The sequence below is a fragment of the Lampetra fluviatilis genome, chromosome 48 (genome assembly GCF_964198595.1).
Source record: "Lampetra fluviatilis chromosome 48, kcLamFluv1.1, whole genome shotgun sequence".
Taxonomy (NCBI): Eukaryota; Metazoa; Chordata; class Hyperoartia; order Petromyzontiformes; family Petromyzontidae; genus Lampetra; species Lampetra fluviatilis.
In genome coordinates, this window is record NC_136322.1 from 1,969,473 (window position 1) to 1,991,590 (window position 22,118).

Here is a 22,118-nt window from a genome sequence, read left to right on the forward strand (position 1 = left end):
GTTCTGCATTTAAAGGCCTGAAGACCAGAATCGGTGATTTCATCGACAATTAGTTCAGATATTAGGCCGCGCTCACGCCGCAAGCAGAGGAACCACCGCCGGGTAATTTGAATTGTAAACGAAGCGGTTCCCCCTCTATCAGGCGAGATCAGGCACGACCCGATATTACTCCGCCATGCACCACCAGAGGTCGAGAAAAATCAAGGAAAGCGCCGATTCGCAGTATGTGTGTGGCGCGAGGGGCCTCCTTTAGGTTTTGCTCACACCACTCCCAAGCTGTCTCTGCACCGAAAATCCTGGAGCAAAGTTTTCGCGGGCGGGGGGGGCTATAGAGCTGTAGAAATACACACATATATTACATGCCCACAAGCCGATAATGGTATAGATATATATATACCCCAACCACAGCTGCCGTTCACTACTAAGTGGCAGTGACGGTACCTTGACGCTTGTGCCAGGCTAGGTGCCACGTGAAGTGTTAAAGGCTCACCGGCAGGAAACTAAGCACGTTGCTGGTTATATACATATACAAAGATCCCCCATTTCGCCTTGACAGACTATTGGGGCAAGTGCTGTTAGCGAACACCTATGAAGGCCGGCATGGCACACGAGGGAGTGAGTGGCCAGCAACATGCCTGCACAGACGCACAGATACGTTTAGAGCAATCCACCTACATAGAGACACACTCACCATGAACCGATGACCGCACGGGCACTTCCTACTCTACGAAGCGGGGTGGAATATTAACCCGTGTGAGGTCGCGAGGTGTAAAGTGGTTTCCCAACCGAGGTGGGCGACGATGGGGGGAAGAAGAGGACCCAGGAGGGATGCACTCTGGGCGAGTACACCTCGGGGTCGCCCCTCCGCCCCCAGACGCCCCCCCTCCCCCACGCGTCGCTCTATGATTTTTGGTGCAGAGAGGCAGCTCAAGGGAGGCCAGAGGTGGGGGAGGGGGTACCACCCCCTCCCGTGCGTGTGTGGGGCGAACCGCTGCCAGTTGGCTTCCAGGGCACAGGGCTACCAGTCCCTGCGCGCTCAAGTGAAAGGACTGTCCTCCCATACAGGGGATGAGGACACCGAGGAGGAGATGGAGACCTGCCGGGGCGGCCTCATCGAGTCCGCGCGCCAGGCCCGGGGACGTAGCAGAGGGGCCACGCGACGCACACCGGCAGGACTTTCTCGCAGAAACTGAATGATGATGGTGGCCCGAGGTCCTGGCAGAAGTGGGCAAGGCCTCGGGGTGGCGCAGCCTCACCAATTATGCTGATGTAGACTTTGCATCGCATAATACATCGTCTCTCTCAGAGGTAATTAAAGGAAATCGTCAAGTCTCCTCTGTGAGCCCATTTGCCCTTCAGTTCCATCTTCCCCTCTTCACTGAAGCCATTGCCCCGCACCCTGCAGCACACAGAGAGGTTCACGGCAATCGGGGTTCATAGGAGCCTGAGGCAGCTCCTCGCAGCTCGAAACCCAAGCAGCCCCCACAGCAACAACAACAACCACCCTGTGGGAGTTAGTTTACCATACTTCACCAAACTGGTCAGTGAAGATAGGTGATGGCTGGGACTGCAGATGTGGCATATAGGTTTCCAATATTTTATGCGGGTTTAATTTGTGCGATTCTGTATACGAGGCTAACACATTTCTATCCAAACTTCACTATATATGCGGTTTGAATTCACTCATATGCCAACACTGTCTATGTACTGTATGTGCTATTCGGCAGGCAAGCAGCTGTCTCGTGCGGTTTCACTTTGTCCATATTTTTTTGGGAATGCATCGAACGCATACAACGAGCAAAACCTCTCTTAGTACGGTACTATGGTGGGATTGTGCGATGCTGCATCCTGCTACTGACAGCAACACCCTGCAGCCCATAACACTAGTTTTTATTCCTGGTTTTCACCCACCTAATAACTATCCACGCTCAAACCTGCTTCTCTTCCAGATCTGATATGAACAGGCACATTCCCAGTGATTTGGCCGTGTGCCTGGGACTCAGAATGAATATCAAATGCACTACAATACACAACACTATTACTAATCTAACCACTGGCAAATAGCGCTTCTTCATAGAGCAAAAATGTGCTCAAAAGAAAGGTCATTACCCGAAATGTCACCAATTACATATTCACTTTCACGGCAGAGTTTTTTTGTAACGATAATACGCAGTTTTCACACAAAGAGCGTGTTAGAAATGCGTAGAACATCTTTACCCGAGCCACCACAATGCTCTGTTGGTGCTGATGATGTCATGAAGACCCACGATTGATTTGTCCGTCAGTGAGCAGCGATCCAGGCTACAGGGAGAGAAGAGACGAGTCGGGGTTGAGCAGAGATTGAGAGATGGTGGAGCAGCGCAGAGTGACGGATGCTGAGCGGTGGAGAGGGGTGAATACGTGACTGTGGAGACAGTGGAAGACGAGAGCACCAGCTGTAATAGGAGCTCGCAAATAGAAATTGCTCTCAAGCTGAGTAACATCAGCTGCAGCAGTAACAGCGCTCACTGCCTTTATCATCTTCTTCATCATCTTCTTCATCATCATTATCATAGCGACTCGTTCTAATAGGTGGTACAAAGGGAATGACAGCAAACTGAACACAAAACGTAGTTATAAAAAAAAAACGAGTTTAAATCTATATTTAAAAGTGCACAGCTCCAGTGGCTTCCTAATATTAGAAGGAAAGCATTCCAGACGGCCGCAGAAGCACACCTGAAAGCGTTTGATGCAGTGAACATCTTTGTTCGATGGCCAGCGGCATGTGGAGCGAGTGTGGGAGTGGATTGCCGGGGAGTTTGTTGTATGATGGGAACAGCATAAATCCTGCTCCTGTTTTCACTCGCAAAAGCTTGCTTGCCTCCAGTGAATTTTTCTTTCTGGCTCCTCTTTCTCGTTCACTTATTTAATTCTCCTTTTCTCTCACTCCTCCTAGTGGATAGACCCCACCTATCTCTCTGCTCCTTGTCCTCCAACTCTTCCACAATGGCCTCCTCTATCTTGCTGCCGTGCATGCTTCTCTCGCACCACTTATCCACATTCACCTCTCGAATCGTCCCATCCTCTCCTCCTGCCATACCATTCCCTACCTTATGCCCCTCCACTCTACCTCCCTCTCTGCCCCTCCTCAATCCTTTCCCCCTCTCTACCTCATTCCCTCCACTTTCCAATGATTCCCTCTGTCGTCCATTCTCACCTATAATACTAAACTATTTTCATTTAACCAGATAAGGCCCACTGAGCTATTTAGCTCTTTTTTTAGAAGCGACCTGGTCACAAATTATAGCTCAAGGAAGTGGTTTGTCACGTGGAAATTGATATCAGCCACACACTCTAAAAGCATAATTCTAAACGTAGAAAGAAAACCCGGAGGACTCGGTTGAAAATCCACGTGCCCGAAGGTAGAACATGTAAACTCCAAATATACAGGCGTCAGGATCGAACACAGGACCTCCTGTATACCAAGCGAGATAGTCAACATCTCTGAGCCACCATGGTGCCCTACATTTCACTCCCACACCAATTAACATGTTCCTTCGGAGTGGGCAGGTAGGAACTTCATTTTACCAGATAAGGCCCACTGAGCTATTTGGCTCTTTTTTTAGAAGCGACCTGGCCACAAATTATAGCTCAAGGAAGTGGTTTGTCACGTGGAAAATTATATCAGCCACATACTCTAAAAGCATAATTCTAAACGTGAAAAGAAAACCCGGAGAACTCGGTTGAAAATCCACGTGCCCGAAGGTAGAACATGTAAACTCCAAATATACAGGCGTCAGGATCGAACACAAGACCTCCTGTATACCAAGCCAGATAGTCAACATCTCTGAGCCACCATGGTGCCCTACATTTCACTCCCACACCAATTAACACGTTCCTTCGGAGTGGGCAGGTAGGAACTTGGTTGGACAGCGCATTCGTGCGACCCGTGTCACGTGGTGCAAGCTGCGTGGGGTGGCGCGTCACGTGGTGCTGAGCCCGCCTGAAGCGCTCTATGAAATACAAATCGAGGGCGTAGCTATGCACGACAGACAGACAAATAATCCCTGGTGGGCAGTGTGGAACTGTTGTTCCTACCTGTATAATTTCCTTCCACTAGCTCTCTCACTAATTCCCTAAAATTGCTGTTCTCCTAATATATCCTCAGTGTTCTTCTACTAAACTCCTGCGACGTAGGCCCATTTGTTGATAACCAAATATCCGTTAGTAAGCTGCTAGTCTTGCTCCTACTCATGAGCCGGATTGAACGTAACTCTGGGCCTACATCGTTCGTGCCTCCCTCTTCTTTATTTAGCGCAACCAACTTTGCTAATCGTTCCGGCTTGGGCATCCTCCATCTGAACATTCTCGATTTCTGAACAACAAAACTGGACCTTCTCAAGCTTGAATAAGACAACCGCTGACCAGACATTGACTGCACCAATGAAAATTTGGCACTCATCTAGAAATAACACAAATTAAATTTGTATGTCTTCTTGGTTCTTTCGGTAAAGTCACGTAGAAGGGAAGTAATAAAATAATAAAAATAAAAAATAATAAAATAAAATAATTCTCACGACGTTTCGGCTACAACGCAAGCAGCCGTCTTCAGGTGAAGAATGAGACACTGCCAAGCTAGGAGCTTATATATAAGCTGAGTTGGAGGTGGAAGAAGAAGAGAGCCTTAACAAAAGAATGTGCATATCAAGAGGAATTTAGCATATTCATGGGAAATACATAGGAGGTGGGCGGGGGGGGTTTCAAAGTCATATTATGCCCATGCATTATGCAGGATCAGCAGCACCAAGGGAGGGTGCAGGGAGTAGCATTAACAAAGGAAAGGAATGTTAATAGTATGTAGCTGCAGTTACTAAACAACCACGTAGAAAACTAAAGTATAAACTACATAAAAAACTAAAGTATAAACTGCATAGCGCCATCAGTATATTTACTATACTCTACAATAAGCTGAGTTACTAACAGCAAGTAATACATTACAATTCTACGTCGTAAAAATTATATAATATGCTTCCAGCTAAACTTTATTCTCTTACATCACACGGGTCTACCCCATACTATATACTGCCATAGACAAACCCAACATTAAATTATATATACTGTATTACTATACACCACCTTATACATTTTAATATAACACTATGTATTATTCTACCCACCCTAATGTGTATCACACTGCTATATGTTTACTATACAATTACGATACTATATATTACTTTGTACATTGTGTAATGCGGGCGTAAACGGCTTGGCAGATATGACGTCATGGGAGGAGGAGTCAGGGTCACGTGGTAGGGGATGGTATAACGGGGAGACAGGAAGACATCGGGGTCAGTCGGGGGAGAGAAGAGTGGAGACCAAGTTGGGTGGTCACCGTGCCTCAGCCTGGTGGCTGAGGGGCTCATGACGGCGCCAGCCAGCGGGGTGGAAGAGAGAGTTGGGGATAGAGACGGAGAGTGGCGAGGTCGCCACAGAGGCCACGCAGGGCTGAGATTGGAGAGTGGCGAGGTCGCCACAGAGGCCACGCAGGGCGAACGTTGGGGAGTGGCGAGATCGCCACACACGGTAAGATGAAAGGCTACGGGAGCGAAGGCAGAGGTCGAGCTGCCAAGCGGGGGAGACTCTGAGCGAGGGCCGTGTGGGAAGAGTGTAAGAACCCAAATAAAGGACAACGGAGACAGACCCAGGATCGAGTCCTTTATTACACTGGTGTCAGAAGTGAAACGGCTTGTCAAGACAGCTCAGAAGAAAGAATATTCCTGCGCCATCATCTGCTACATCATCCGACTTACGATTGAGACAGATGGCGCAGCTGGAGACCTGGAAAATCGTGCTGGCGCAACTGTGTGAGCTCACCACGCCGACGACGGCAGTGGGGAGAGCCGATGGTGGTCTGCAGGCCGCCGCCTTGCCTGCGCTGCCAGCGCCATCGGCCACGCGGCACGAAGACGCCATCTTGGGCGTGGCAGGGGAGAAACGGCGGGAAGCCGCCATCTTGTCTTCACCGCGGCGGGGAGACGCCGCCATCTTCAACATCGCGGCGGAGAGGCAGCCTTGCGCTGCCATCTGGAGGTGCCGCGGGGAGAGCAGCCTGCTGTGAGCTGCTGTTTTGCGAGGGGGAGCTGCGAGGAGAGGACGCTGCAGCTGCTGGGGCGGGAGCTTCCCGTCCTGGCTCGGGTGCGAGACAACGGAGCAGTCAAGTCATCGTTCGAGTTCCGCGAGGCGTCTCAAGTTACCACCCTGCTGTCCTCTTCTTGCTGCAGCCCCGGGCGAGTCGTAACGATACACACCCGGCCTTAACACACACCTCACCCATCTTTCGAGGGCCGGGGGGGCGATTTTTTGTCATGTCTCGAGCGTGTAGAGCGCGGTTCGGGCTGTGTGTGTGTGTGTGTGTTCTGGATGAACGCGCTATTTGCTTGTTGCTCGGTGTCAATTAGTGTGTATGAGTGTGTGTTGAGGAGGGAAGGAGAGTCGGCTGTGCTTGCTGAGTGTCAAATTGTGTGTGTGCGCTGCGGTGTGGAGTTGTTATCTTGATGGCGAAGTTAATTATTAACTCGGGAGCGTCGGGTATCCTAAGCTGTACCATCTCGTGGGTTACCGCGTGCGACGGGCTTGATTGAAAAATATTTTTTTTTTGGAGTATGGTGCTGCGAGATGCTGCGTACGATGTGGTTGGTTGCAAGAGAGAGAATATTTGTGTTGTTGCTGCAATGTTACGACTGGATTAATGGTGTGTTGGTTGCCTGCAGATCTGCTTGCTATTGTGCTTAAATGTACGCGTGTGATCGCGATATGGTGACTGCATGTGCTGTTACACCGTTCTGTACGGTTATGGGGTGCGATGCATTGGTTGTCTATTGGGTTTCGGAGTGTTATTAATTGTGCGTACCTGTTGGAAATTGGTAACAAATTCGAGGGGGACCCAAAAATTTGGTTGTATGGGTGTTGTGCACACGAGATTGCGTGTATATTATAGGGGTAATTGAGCTTTTTGAAAATGAGGGTGCGCGATGACGCCGTTGTGGGTGGATCAGATGTTAATGGTGATGGGGCCGTAAATTGGCGCCAAATGGCGTCGCTCATTCGGTTGATTGCATGCAGCCAGGAGTTGCTTTGCGAGTTGATGTGTGTAACCAATGTGGTTTGGTAAAATATTGGTTAAAATTTCCCCGATGTGACTGCTGTGCGCAGCAAGCTGGGGCTGTGCGTCTATCATTGGTGGGGTTGTTACAACGTGACGGGGGATGCATTTTGTGACCCCCAGCAAAGGGCAGCTGGGGTGCACGCACGGAGAAAACTGGCCACGTGTTCGCACGTTGGGCCGCCATTTTGTGCGCACGCGGGGTATGGCGACGATAAGCTTTGCGCAAGTGGCCGCCATTTTGAGTGCGCGCGAGATATTGCGTGAACGCGCTTGGCGCAGGGGGCCGCCATTTTCAGCGCGCGGGAAAAACCTCGGTGGGGCAAATATTCCATCTGTTATGCCTGCCATTGTTGATTGGGTGATGCACGAGTGGTGGTCACGTCGGCCTATGGCTGATGGCTGACCTGACAGCCTGGAGGCGAAACCTCCGTGGTATGTCTCAAACTAATGGGCCGTGTGCTCATATGGCTCGGGGAGTCATGGTTCAGTTGTGCGGTGGCAGACTGAACCTGGTGTGTCGGGGGCTCACGGGATTTGGGTTAGGGCGTTATTGTCTCTATAAGAGAACATTACCCCGTGGGGGGGGGGTCGTTGGTGTCTGGCCTTGTCGAGGGATTGATCTTCCCTTGGCTATAAAGCGTCAGACTATAAGAGGCTGGTGTGTGTCCATCGCTGATGGGATAGTAAGGGAGGAGCATGGCCGAGTGCTGCTCATTCCCGAAATTGCACTAGCTGAGAGTATGATCAGTGGATGTTGCTGTGGTTTGACGACCACGGTGAGGGTTAGGGCGAGTTAAACGTTACCGCTGGGGAGCGTGGCTCTCTCCACGCGAGGGTGTGCGACTGGGGGTTTGGTTGAGAGTGACCGTGGGTACATGCTGTGTACGTGAGATGTCTGTGCTGGTCCTCAAGGGAGGACTGCTGGTGGGCAAGAGCAGAAATATTTTTTTGTTGTTGTTGTTGTCGCGTGTAAATAATATTGTTGTTAAAATGTAAATACTGGGGCATCCATCGCGTTATTTTGGGTAATTATTGGGGTTTTCTTAAACGGGCCGGAATTACATCATCTCCACTACCCTTGGGCCGGGTGGCTGTCGTGTACGACATGCGGATGTGCGTTGTTGTGCTGTGCCTCAGGGGATTGGATTCTCCTTCTCGTCACAGATCTTCGGCGCCTGCCACACTGGGTGTTACCTGGTGTGCTAGCTGGATGAGGACTTGAAGGAGCAATTGAGCGCCCGTTCGTCATTCTGCTCTACCACTTGTTCTTTGATGTTGGACTTGAGCCGAGTGGATGGAACAACAACATGGACACGCTCTAAGACACCACATTTCTGGGTTGTGCGCGTGTGCCATTCTTGCGTGTCGGTTGCCGTTGTTGCGCTTTGTGCTATTATTATTCTTTTTGTTCTGTTCCGGTTCCTGATCCCTCCCCTTTCGTTACTTGCATTGTTGTTATAATCTCCGTTGTGTCTGGGGGACTCCTGTTTGTGATGCCTTCGCCCGCATTATTTTGTTCTGTTTCAGCCGAGGACGGCTGGAATTTTCTCTACGGGGGAGGGTGGTGTAATGCGGGCGTAAACGGCTTGGCGGATATGACGTCATGGGGGGAGGAGTCAGGGTCACGTGGTAGGGGATGGTATAGCGGGGAGACAGGAAGACATCGGGGTCAGTCGGGGGAGAGAAGAGTGGAGACCAAGTTGGGTGGTCACCGTGCCTCAGCCTGGTGGCTGAGGGGCTCATGACGGCGCCAGCCAGCGGGGTGGAAGAGAGAGTTGGGGATAGAGACGGAGAGTGGCGAGGTCGCCACAGAGGCCACGCAGGGCGAACGTTGGGGAGTGGCGAGATCGCCACACACGGTAAGACTCGGCACCGCCAGCCAGCGGTGACCGAGCACGGAGGAACGGGGAGCAGCATGGAGCTGCTGTGAGAGCAGCCGGAGCGCTGCACAAGGGAGACCTGCAGCGGAGCTGCAGGAGCGCGAAAGGCTACGGGAGCGAAGGCAGAGGTCGAGCTGCCAAGCGGGGGAGACTCTGAGCGAGGGCCGTGTGGGAAGAGTGTAAGAACCCAAATAAAGGACAACGGAGACAGACCCAGGATCGAGTCCTTTATTACAATTGTATTAAGCATATAAATGTTATACTATTTGTTATTATACACTATACCATTGACCGTCGTGTCAATGGGTGAGTCGTGGGGGAAAAAAACTTGCAGCGGAGCAAAGAATCCATTCCCTGCGGAGAATACAATGCCAGTGAGTGGAACGCGGTCTGAAAGTCACCGTAAACTTGAACACAATCAGTTAAGATCCGAAATGGTTTATTACGTCCTTCCAATGATTCATCTTCTCGGTTGAAATTGTCTCTGTGTTTGTATATGTGGATCGCCTCATGAACGAATCTCTCATGATAGCCAGATGGCTTGCAGAGAACCTCTGTCTTGGAGAAGTCAATGTCATGTGAGCCCACTGAGTTGTAACAGTGATCTGCCACTGCTGAGGTGTTTGTCCTACCGTGTTTCAGGTCTGCTTTATGTTCACGGATGCGGTCCGAGACATGTCGTTTGGTTTCCCCAATGTAACTGCTACCACAGAGGCAACTTAGTTTGTAGACGCCAGGGTACTGTATGTCTGGAACCACATCTTTTACAGACGGGACCAGATCACGGATTTTATGTACTGTGTTGAATCGGACCTGGATCTTGTGTTTAATCAGGATTTTGGAGATCTTTTTTGTGACCCCAGCAATGTAGGGTAAGGTGATGGTCTTGAAAGGCTCCTCAACAGGATCCTTCTTGATGGTTGGAGTGATGGCTTTGCGGATTGTGTAGTCGGAGTAACCATTAGCCTTAAGAACTTGGCGTACGTGCTTGAGTTCACTGGCAATGTGAACTCAAGCACGTACGACAAGGTCTTAAGGCTAATGGTTACTCCGACTACACAATCCGCAAAGTCATCACTCCAACCATCAAGAAGGATCCTGTTGAGGAGCCTTTCAAGACCATCACCTTACCCTACATTGCTGGGGTCACAAAAAAGATCTCCAAAATCCTGATTAAACACAAGATCCAGGCCCGATTCAACACAGTACATAAAATCCGTGATCTGGTCCCGTCTGTAAAAGATGTGGTTCCAGACATACAATACCCTGGCGTCTACAAACTAAGTTGCCTCTGTGGTAGCAGTTACATTGGGGAAACCAAACGACATGTCTCGGACCGCATCCGTGAACATAAAGCTGACCTGAAACACGGTAGGACAAACACCTCAGCCGTGGCAGATCACTGTTACAACTCAGTGGGCTCACATGACATTGACTTCTCCAAGACAGAGGTTCTCTGCAAGCCATCTGGCTATCATGAGAGATTCGTTCATGAGGCGATCCACATATACAAACACAGAGACAATTTCAACCGAGAAGATGGATTCTGGCTTAGCAATCATTGGAAGGACGTAATAAACCATTTCGGATCTTAACTGATTGTGTTCACGTTTACGGTGACTTTCAGACCGCGTTCCACTCACTAGCATTGTATTCTCCGCAGGGAATGGATTCTTTGCTCCGCTGCAAGTTTTTTCCCCCCACGACTCACCCATTGACACGACGGTCAATGGTATAGTGTATAATAACAAATAGTATAACATTTATGTGCTTAATACAATGTACAAAGTAATATATAGTATCGTAATTGTATAGTAAACATATAGCAGTGTGATACACATTAGGGTGGGTAGAATAATACATAGTGTTATATTAAAATGTATAAGGTATAGGGTGGTTTATAGCAAGATAGTACGTAATTTAATGTTGGGTTTATCTATGGCAGTACGGTGTATGCTCGTGTGATGTAAGAGAATAACGTTTAGATGGAAGCATATTATATAATTTTTACGACGTAGAATTGTAATGTATTACTTGCTGTTAGTAACTCAGCTTATTGTAGAGTATAGTAAATATACTGATGGTGCTATGCAGTTTATACTTTAGTTTTTTATGTCGTTTATACTTTAGTTTTCTACGTGGTTGTTTAGAAACTGCAGCTACATACTATTAACATTCCTTTCCTTTGTTAATGCTATTCCCTGCACCCTCCCTTGGTGCTGCTGATCCTGCATAATGCATGGGCATATGACTTTGAAACCCCCCGCCCACCTCCTACGCATTTCCCATGAATATGCTAAATTCCTCTTGATATGCACATTCTTTTGTTAAGGCTCTCTTCTTCTTCTTCCACCTCCAACTCAGCTTATATATAAGCTCCTAGCTTGGCAGTGTCTCATTCTTCACCTGAAGACGGCTGCTTGCCTTGTAGCTGAAACGTCGTGAGAATTATTTTATTTTATAATGTTTTATTTTTATTATTTTATTACTTCCCTTCTACGTGACTTTACCAAAAGAACCAAGAAGATGAATCCCTGCAGTCACGAAAGCTTTAAATCGAAATTTAAATTTGTATGCATAACTTTAGAGTTGATAGGTCCTCTCTGTATTTTTGGATTTGTGTGCATTTGTGCGTCTGTCTCATTTGTGTTTCTGTGTGTGTCCTATAACGCCTCCCATTTCCTCTTGAATTCCTCCCATTTTTTTAATAACTAACAATTATCTCACCTTCCTCCCATTTCCTAAAAACTTCTTCCATTCCCTCTCAAACTACTCCCATAAATGTGTGTGTGTGTAGGGAGTGATATTGCAGCGGTTAGCGCGCTGTGCTATGAACCCCACAACCAAAGTTCGATTCCTGTTCACAGCCAACACCAGTGGCGATTATCTGAACCGGTCATGGGCCTCCCCTAAGTTTATTCAGCCTCAAATGTGTACCTGGTGCGGTGTGTTAGTAAACATCGCCACTGGTGGACAAAGGCGGACGGGCGTAGTGCTGGCCACTCACCCCCTCGTGTGGCGTACCGGCCTTCATAGGTGCTCGCTAAGAGCACTTGCTCCAACAGTCTGTTCAGGCTATATGAGGGATCTTTTATCGTTGTATTTGTGTGTTTGTGCATGGGGTGAGGGGCGATGACGCAGTGGTTCGTGCACTGGTCTAAGAACCCGACGACTCGAGTTTGATTCCGGCGCACGGCCAACATTGGTTATCAAAATGTGAACGGGTCCTTGGCCTCCACTAGGTCAATTGAGCCTTAAATAATTACCTGGTGCAGTGTGAGAAAATCAGCATTGAGGAGATAATGGTGATAATGGCGTAATGATGGCCACCCACCCTCCTTCCCTCATTTGGTGTGCTTATTTCAAGCGAGCCTTCGACATTTCACGTGGCCTCAAAGTGGACCTGGCCTGGCGCCGTGGTGATATCACCACCACTTACTTGCGAATGGCAGCTGTTGTTGTTATGTGTATATGTGTATGTACGCGTGTATGTAAGTGTGTATATGTGGGTTGCACGAGGACATCACTTACTATAACATCTCCAAACGCCCTTCTCTCCCCGCCATGCCATCCACCAGAAGTTGGATGATGTCTGTAAGGTTGTTGCCACTCAGCCTAAACCCACGTAGACGAAAGAAGGAAGAACGCCGACTCAATGCAGCCCTTGAATCTATTATCTCCTCTTTCAGCTTTCCTCACCATTTCTTTGCTGGCGACACACACGCATCTTATTTTCCTCTTTCACCCCTGATATTTCCTCTGACATCTCCTCCACCTGTCTTGCTGCTATCCAATATTGGATGGCGTCTTCTTTCTCTCAATTCGTCTAAAACTTCAATCATTTTCTTGACAGCCTCTCACTCTCCTCCTCCCGTCCCAACCATCTCCTTCCCTCCTCTCTCCCTCACTCCTGTTTGCGCTTCCCTCAACATTTGTGTCACCTTTGCCTCTTCCCTCACCCATTCCACCCACATATATGCTACTACTCACATCTGCCGCTTTTATCTGTTCAACATCATTTACCTGGCGCGAGTTGTTAAATCTCTCCATGGCATTTCCCAACCTGATCTCGCCTCTCTCGTCTCCTTCCATGTCCCCTTCTCGTCCTCTTTGTTCCTCAATCGTTCCCAATCTTCTCTCGGTCTCTCTATGTCACTCCTGCTCCCTGTGCTCAATGCCGTCTTCACTTTTTCACTCTCCTTGCACCGCTCCACTGAAATAAATTTATCTTAAACATGAAGCAGCGCTGCCCATAGACTCAACACTGCCCTATACTCAACACTGCTGACAGACTCAACACTGCCCATAGACTCAATACTGCCACTGTACATGAAGCATTCCTCCTCTATAATAACCTCCTTCCATTCCTCTCTTAAAGCCTCACCTCTTCTCTATCATCCATTAACTCAACAATGTCCATATACTCAACACTGTCCATACACTCAACAATGCCCATAGACTCAACACTACCCCTGACATGAAGCAGTCCCCCGCCATAATCTCCCTTCATTCTTCTCTTAAAGCCTCACCTCTTCTCCACCGTCCATTCCAGCCCTTTTGTGACCCCACGTGCCCTGTGTTATGGTCTCTCATTCCTCGGCCCTTGTACTGTTCTTGCCATATAAATACATCTGTTTTGTTTCGATTTAAAGCTTTCGTGACTGCAGGGATTCATCTTCTTGGTTGTTTCGTTAAAGTCACGTAGAAGGGAAGTAATAAAATAATAAATAATAAAACATAATAAAATAATTCTCACTATTATTATGTTTTATTTTTTATTATTTTATTACTTCCCTTCTACGTGACTTTACCGAAAGAAACAAGAAGACATCTGTTTTGGTTACCGATTTTAAACTATGGAAACCCCCTTGAGCTAAGGCACTATGAGTATAAAATAAGATATGCAACAACTTTTGGACACTCAAAATCCCGGTGAACATGACCAGCGCACAGCTGCTTACAGTTTTATTCCAGTGTTATACATTTATATATATAAACCAGGAGACATTTAAAAACATTGCTATACTCAACAATTTTTGTCATTCTGCACTGCACCATTATAATCTAGAAAAGTTTGCATTTATATGAACATAATGTTGGATCAGTAGTTTTTAAACGAGTTGTTTTGCATCTATGATCACAGGGACGTGTTTTATAATTAACATTGTGAATATGAAGATGAATTTAACAAATGTGTTAAGGTTCCAGTAAAACTTCCTGAAGCTGGTATCAATTAAGGAGGGATCCTGGGTAACCGAGAAATCATCCCCTAAATGGCTTTACATATATAGGGCATTAGTCAGATTTTAAAATAAACCAATAAACTATGGGTAGAAAACTGCTCACATGTACATCGGTCTGGAACAGGGGTAGGATACAGAGTTCTCTATTCTAATCAAGCGAATACAATTTGAGATTTCGATGGTAATCAAGTGTATAAAAATTGTGAAATCTTAATGCTTTTCAAGTGATTTTCAGACAGTCATTCCAACTACTGCTAACTTAAAAACTGTATACACCTATGTAACTTCTCACGTTACAAAAATAATAATGAACACCATAAATAGATTATTTTTTTTACCTTTTCAGGGAATCCTATCTAAAGGAATCATATTTGGTGGTGGGAATCAGGCTTTAGAAAGGAATCCTATCTAAAGGAATCCTATCTAAAGCCTGATTCCCACCACCATCCAGCCCAGAAGAATTCCCTCATCAAAACACGACACCATAGGGCCCATTGCATCTCCGACCAGCACCATCTATCCAGTGAACTGGAGCACGTACGCCAATCTCTCAAGATGAATGAATATTCGGACCGCACAATCCGCAAAGCTGTATCCCCAACCATGGGTAAAGAACCATCTGAGGACCCAATCAAAACCATCACCTTGCCATACATAGCAGGGCTTACCAAAAAGATTTCCAAAATCTTGAACAAACACTAGATCCAGGTTCGATTCAATACAGTACACAAAATCCGTGACCTGATCCGATCTGTTAAAGATGTGATTCCTGACATCCAATACCCTGGTTTCTACAAGCTAAGTTGTGTCTGCGGTAGCAGATTCATTGGGGAAACGAAACGACGTCTCGGACCGTGTTCGTGAACATAAGGCAGATCTGAAACACGGTAGGACCAATAGCTCTGCCGTGGCTGATCACTGCTTGAACGCGGTGGGCTCACACGACATTGTTTTTTTCCGAGAGCAAGCTACTCTGCAAACCTTCGGGCTACCATCAAATATTTGTTCATGAAGCCATCCAGATATATAAACACAGACATAACTTCAACCGAGAAGATGGGTACAAATTGAGCAATCATTGGAAGGACATTATTAACCAGGTAAAGTCTTAACTGGTTGTTGATGTTTCCATCCTACCTGCCATTGTCAACAGTTATTTCCGACTCTCTGAGTTACATTAGCAAGTTAAATGTTTTTACACTAACGGGCTAAATGTCTCACTAACAAAGCCAACGTTGCCCCATTCCCTCGATGTGGCGGTGGCTCTCGTTTTTTAGCAGACTATAACTGGCTGTGATGTTGTTGTGTGTGTGTCTCTGTGTGTGTGTCTCTTTGTGTGTGTGTCTATCGGTTTGTGTGTCTCTCTCTGTGTGTCTCCTTGTATGTCTCTCTCTTTGTTTATCTTTGTGTGTATGTGTGTCATTTTGTGTGCGTGTCTCTCTGTGTGTGTGGGTTTGTCTTTCTGTGTGTCTCTTTCTGGGTGTGGTCATCTGTGTGTGTCTCTGTGTGTGTCTCTCTCTGTCTCTCTCTCTCTGTGTCTCTCTAGGTGTCTATCTCTCTCTGTGTCTCTGTCTGTGTGTCTCTCTATATGTGTCTCTCTATGCGTGTGTCTCTGTGTGTGTCTCTCCCAGATGCCTTTTATGACCTCCTGTCACAGGTGCTGGCTAAAGTGGCCACTCGGGACAGAGTCATCTTGTTGGGTGACTTCAATGCCCGAGTTGGTCATGATGCTGGCACCTGGTCTGGAGTGATTGGAAGGCATGGGCCAGATCAGCTCAATAACAACGGTAGGAGGCTGCTAGATTTTTGTGCAGCCCATGGGCTTGTAATTACCAACACGCACATCCGGCATCGGCGCATCCACACAACATCATGGATGCATGCCGGGTCCAAGCAAGAACACCTGCTGGACTACATAGTCACGGACCAGCGGATGCGAGCCCATGTCCTTGACACCAGGACCTACCGTGGAGCTGATCTGCCCTCTGACCATCGACTAGTCATCTGTAAGATGCGCCTGCCATTCTTCCACTCTGCAGGTAGGGATGGCTCCCTATTGATTAACCACGTTATGTATGCCGATGATTTGGTAATAGCTGCTCATTCAGAGGAGTAGTTGGAGATGCTGCTGCTGAGACTGGAGCGTGCCACTAAGAGGTGGGGCCTTACCATCAGCCCCACCAAAACTAAGCGCATGCCTGGGTATTTTGTACCATCGGACACTCCAGCTCACAACTCCCAATCGGTGATGGGGCAGTAGTGGAGAGAGTGGAGAGTTTCCCATACCTGGGTAGTGTGCTTATGACCAGCTCCAGTTTAACAGCAGAGGTCTCACTCCGAATCAGTCGAGCGGCAATATCTTTTCATCGGTTGTGTAACGCTGTGTGGAAGCTACCTGGTCTGTTGCTCCGCACTAAGCTTCAGGTTTCACTAGGCTGGATTGTGTTAAGAGCTCACAAATCCTTGAAAGATCTGGACAAGGTCTCATCAGTGAACTCCTCCGGCAGGCAAGGCTGCGTTGGCTGGGTCATGTAGCCCGCATGCCCAGCCACCGCATGCCTAAACAGCTTTTGTTTGGCCGGATCGAGGGGGCTAAGTGGGCGAGGCATGGGCTAGAGAAGAGATGGAGTGATGTGGTGCAGGAGGACGTGGAGCTGAGTGGACTTGCCGATGACTGGTACCAGCGGTCTCAAGATCGGCCTCAGTGGAGGAGGCTCGTGAAGGATGCCACTGGGCAGTTGGAGGCAGTCGCCCTCCAACAACAATGGAGGGCGGAGGAGCGACTCTCACAACAACGAGCGGAGCGCCGGGTGGCTAAAGCACAGCAAATTGGCACAGTAGGGGGCACAGGTGGTACATCAACCAGTCATCTCAGTCGTCTCAGTCAGTCAACCCGTGGCACCTGGGTCTGCCCCGTGACCTCCTGCCAGTGGGCTTTCGACACTTCACGTGGCCTCAAGGTGCACATGGCCTGGCACAAGCGTCGTGGTGACGTCACCGCCACTTAGTGGCGAATGGTGGTTGTTGTTGTTGTGTCTCTCTCTGTGTGTGGGTGTGCCTCTCGGTGTGTGTCTCTCTCTCCTTCCCTCGATGTGGTGCTGTCCCTCGTTTGTTTCCCTCGTTTTCTAACGAGCTGGATGTCTCACTAGCACAGCCAACGTTGCGTTGGTTCGTTTACATTGACATGCTAATCTCTCACAATACAATGGCCACCTCCTCAGCTCTGAGTCGTCGTGCTTCAACCACAACCCCCCCTTCCCCCTCCCCCCCCATCTCGGCTCCCATCTTTGAATTTCCCACTCGCTAAGGCACAATCTCTAGCCCCCACCCTCTTGCCCGATGCGGTAACCCCCCCCCCTCCACCCCTCTCGGCTCTATATATTTAAGGACTTGTTTCAGCTGCTAGTTTCTCTCTCCCACCTGAAGACGACTGCTTGTGTGGCGATCGAAACGTCGTGATCTATTATTTTTTCTACCTACGTGACTTTACCGAAAGAACCAAAGAGTATGGATTCCTGCAGTCACAAAAGCTTCAAATCAAGAATTTTCGTTTATATTAATAGCAACAATAACAATATTCTGTGCAAAGAGCAGATGTGAGAAACGAGCAACAGAGCTTCTTACCGGAGTTTTTTCAACTTTGCGTTGGCCTCAAGAATGTTTCTGAGGGAAGAACTTGACTTGTCCGTCAGTGAGCAGCAATCCAGACTACAGGGAGGGGAGAGAGACAATGAGGGGACAGTAGGAGAGCATGGGGGGGGGGGCATAGTGTGGATCGATGACTGGCGGTGATTCAGGGGGTTAGTGGTGGATGGGGGGCGAGTTGGTGAGGAGCATGGTTGTGGAGTCTGTGAGCACCTATTAAACTTACGCCAGCTTCAATGGGATCTCACAAATAGCAACCGCTGTTTCACTTTCGAAACATGCATTGAGATTACTTTGATTATTTTTGCTGATATGTGATAGCCAGGTCGCTTCTGAAAAACAAGTCAATGCTGAAGTAGGCTTTGCCTGGTAGGATGGGGATGGTTTAGTTCTATTTGTATGTTTAGGCGATGTGTTTACCTTTCTTGTACTTTGCACTCCAATTGTGTTTTTGTATTGTTGTTGTGATGTTCTTACCCCATGCCCCTACTATACATTGGTGAAATGAAGCTTCATAGCTCATCGGATCCTTCCTCCAGTATAAACAAATATTTTTATTCTAATTCTGAGGTTCATGGGGTTAAAATGCGACGTTTTCCTTTGTGCATGTGTAGAGGAGTAAAATGGGGACATGACGTCAGGTGTGCCGTTCAGTGTGATGACGTCACGTCTCCTAGGGTACTTAAGGGAGACCCCGTGACGTAAGCGGGGTCACTGTGGGAACGGGTAGAGTAAGCAGGGTGAAGAGGTGAACCAGGGGTAGAGAAAGGGACCGAATAGGGAGTCTGGGGAAAAGCCGGTGGTAGCCGATAGAGGTGCTTCTCTCTCTGGTCGGTGGAGTCGGCAGAGTCCACGATCCGACACGAGAGAGAGAAACCGGAGCTAGCCGGCAGGGACCCGGACTCAGAGTAGGAACCCTAGCCCCTGGGAGTTGTGTACCCTTGTGTAATATTGATAAGCTTTAATAAACCCTGGCGAAAGCCCTTAACTTACCTCCAAGTACGTCCGTCGGAACTTCTCTACACATGTACACAAGTGTGTAGCGATGAGCTCGCTGTGCTATGAACCCAGCTACCCAAGTTTAATTCCTGCTCATTGACGACACCAGTGACTATTATCTGAACTGGTTCTGGGTCTCTCCTAGATCTGTTATGCTGGCCACCCACTCTCTCATGTGCTGTGCCGGCCTTCATATTTTCTCCTACTCGCTACCAGCACTTGCCCCAATGGTCTGTTAAGGCTATATGGGGGATCTTTGTCTTTGTATGTGAACACCTCTGGAAAAAAAAAACATCTTGCTGATTGCCGGTCGGTAACACTGTGGTGTGCTGTGAGTAGTGCCATTCTAGGAAGGCTATTTTTCAGAAGCAACCTGGCCACAAATGATAGCTCAACGAAGTGGCTTATCACGTGGAAATTTATAGCAGCCAAATACTCTAAAACACATGTTTAGAAATATGGAGGGAAAAGCCGGAGGACCCAATAAAAAATTAAAGCGTCTACGGGTATAACATGCAAACTCCAAATACATCAGGGTCGGGATCGAACTCACGTACTCCTGCATACCAGGCAAGGTAGTTAACATCTACTCACCGCGGTCCCCCTCTCGGCGCTCGCAGCTGCCACGGTGGTCAATGGGTGCTCTGCAAATGTGCAAGTGGCTAGTGACCCCTCCCCACCTTCAATGCCATTACCCTGCTAATCGACATGCAAAAAACAAACTAAGCTTGTGCTGTAGGTCCTGATCCTGCCCACTCCAATCTTGGGGTTTTTCCAGAAACAGCAGCAAACAACTGCTTGTGGTCACATAGAATGTTGGAATGCTCACTGCGGATAAGAGACTGCCATTACAGTAGATAATCGATTATCCGGCACGCAACTATCCAGCTTCTAAAATTACCGGGCAGTTCCAGGCCGATCTGGCAAAACAGGCATGCAATCCGGCGATCGCCATAATACCGCTCCGAAGGCTGCACCAGTCCGGCGATCGGCACCGTGTGCATACAAAAAACCAAGTAGCTATGTTAATGTGTGTGTACGTGAATGTGTATTGCATCAGGACATCACTCACTCTAATGTCTCCAAGTTTCCTTCTCTCCCCACCATGCCGTCTGCCAGCAGTTGTATGCCCTCTGTCAGGCTGTTGCCACTCAGCCTAAACCCAAGTGGACAAAATAAGGGGACAACCCTGACTCATTGAGCCCACGTGAACTGCAGCGTCAAACATGTGGCAAGTGGTGAACATGAGCAGCACATATACACCGTGTTTATGTTATTTGGGTCTTTCGGTCAAAAGAAGTTCAACATACATACGGACAGGGTAAAGCATGTTATTTTATCTGACATTTATGGAACGTGTACGTGCATCTGCCATGTTGTGTTCGAGCGTGGTTCAGCGTGGCCCAGTCGTCATGGAAGAGAGAATCCCGGTACTTCTACCGTCGGATCGTGAATTATGTTTCTGTTTGCCACGTCCATAGCCGCCCACGATTCAGACCACCGAGTGGAGGTGTCTTTAATTTTGGCTGCTAGAGCGGAGGCGCGTATTCAGAACAGTTTCCTGTATTTTAAGCCTTGGGTGTGGGGGTTCCTTTAGATCTTGGTGGAGCGGCAGAGTGAAGTTCTTCATTATCTTGTTGTACTGCCATGTCGTCGCATCATCGTGTCAGATGTTGGCCGGAGCAATATTCGCCAACACAGGAAACTACGGGAGTGGAGTAGACTTTAGCGAACCGCTGATGATACGAAGCGCATTATTAATTTCGGCGTCGACAAGGTTTGTGTGAGGGCTTGCACCCCACACTGGGGCACAGTACTCCGCAGTAGAGTGAACAAGAGCCTGCGTTGATATCTTCAACGTGCTGGCATCGCTCCCTCAGGTTGTCCCTGCAAGTTTCTGAATAAGTCACTCGTGCTTTCATTTTATCTTAAGCTTGGTTGAGGTGGTGATGGTAGTTAAGCGTCTGATCCAGGGTAACTCCTAAATACCGAGGGTGGTCATCATGCCTTAGCTTCGCCGCACAGAAATTAACGTTAAACGTTTTTAAAGCTGTCTGTTGTTCAGGTGGAAGGCGGAGATGACGCTCTTCGATGGGTTAGGCTTAAGGCACCAGACTGCACTATTATAATGGGTTTTTTGTCATTTACAGATTTCATGTGGAATATTATACTGTACTATACTGTTAGAATCTGGAAGAATGACGTCTCATATGAAGACCACAATGTCGCCGTGGTTTACGCACAATGCTAATATTCTGCAATGAGAAGTAAAGTTACTCATGAATGTCATATATGAATATTTATCGTGTTAATCCTATCGTTATATACTTCATTCTACATTTAAATTTCTGCAGACTAAAAGCAGTAGTGTGTATGTGTGTAGTAACATGTATGCATTAGTGTACAGTACACACACGTGTGTGTGCATTGGCAAAGTAGGGGACACAGCTGGTGTGCATCGGCCAGTCATCTCAGTCAGTCGACCCATGGCACCTTCTGGATCTGTCTTGTAGCAACCTGCCAGCGTGCATTCAACACCTCACGTGGCCTCGAAGTGCCTATACCCTGGCACAAGCGCCGTGGTGATGTCACTGCCACTTAATGACGATTGTTGTTGTGTGTGTGAGAGAGAGAAATAAAGACAAATTAATAACAGTGCAAAAGCTTGAATTTATCTCCCTGACTTGCCACTACCTCGTTGTTGTATATGAGAGTTCGTCTAAGTGTCGTGGTGTGGTTGTCAGCATTTCTTCACGTGACTTTGGGCCACACTTTTGTTGCGAGCCTGTGTTCGCGCGCGTTCTTCAGCTGACGCGTGTGCTTTCGTATTTATCATACAGTAGTGTGTAGTGAGCAGATTGTGGTAAATGCGCTACAAACCCTGCGACCCGAGTTCGCTTGCCGCTCACGGCCAACACCGGTGACGATTATCTGAACCGGTTTTGGGAATTCCCTAGATCGCTTCAGCCTCAAATGAGTATCTGGTGCGGTGGATAAACATCAGCACTGGGGGAGACAAAGGCGGCCAGGAGTGGTGCTGGCCACCCACCCCCTCAGGTGCTGTGTTTGTTAAGGCTATACGGGAGATCTTTGTCTTGATGTGTAGTGGAGGAATATGAGGTATGGTGTAGTGTGAGGGTAAAGTGAGTATGAAGCCAGTGTGGCGTGACCCAAAGATTACGCAAAGAAAAGCCTGAAACGAGGCAG

At 48.0% G+C, this 22,118-nt stretch overlaps 1 protein-coding gene across 4 annotated transcripts in view; it reads right to left on the minus strand.

Moving 5' to 3' along the window:
* Window positions 1-902: 902 nt before the first annotated feature.
* Window positions 903-22,118, minus strand: part of LOC144948270 (NACHT, LRR and PYD domains-containing protein 3-like) — a 57,551-nt gene continuing 36,335 nt past the window's right edge. Inside the window, exons 4-8 of one of the 4 annotated variants that reach the window (XM_078877693.1) lie at window positions 19,984-20,067; window positions 17,892-17,975; window positions 12,556-12,639; window positions 2,218-2,301; window positions 903-1,399 (exon numbers count right to left, since the gene is read on the minus strand). In XM_078877693.1, the coding sequence (XP_078733819.1) occupies window positions 1,303-1,399; window positions 2,218-2,301; window positions 12,556-12,639; window positions 17,892-17,975; window positions 19,984-20,067 (433 nt within the window). In that variant the 3' untranslated portion in view covers window positions 903-1,302. The other 3 variants (XM_078877695.1, XM_078877696.1, XM_078877694.1) reach the window with 3 other exon arrangements.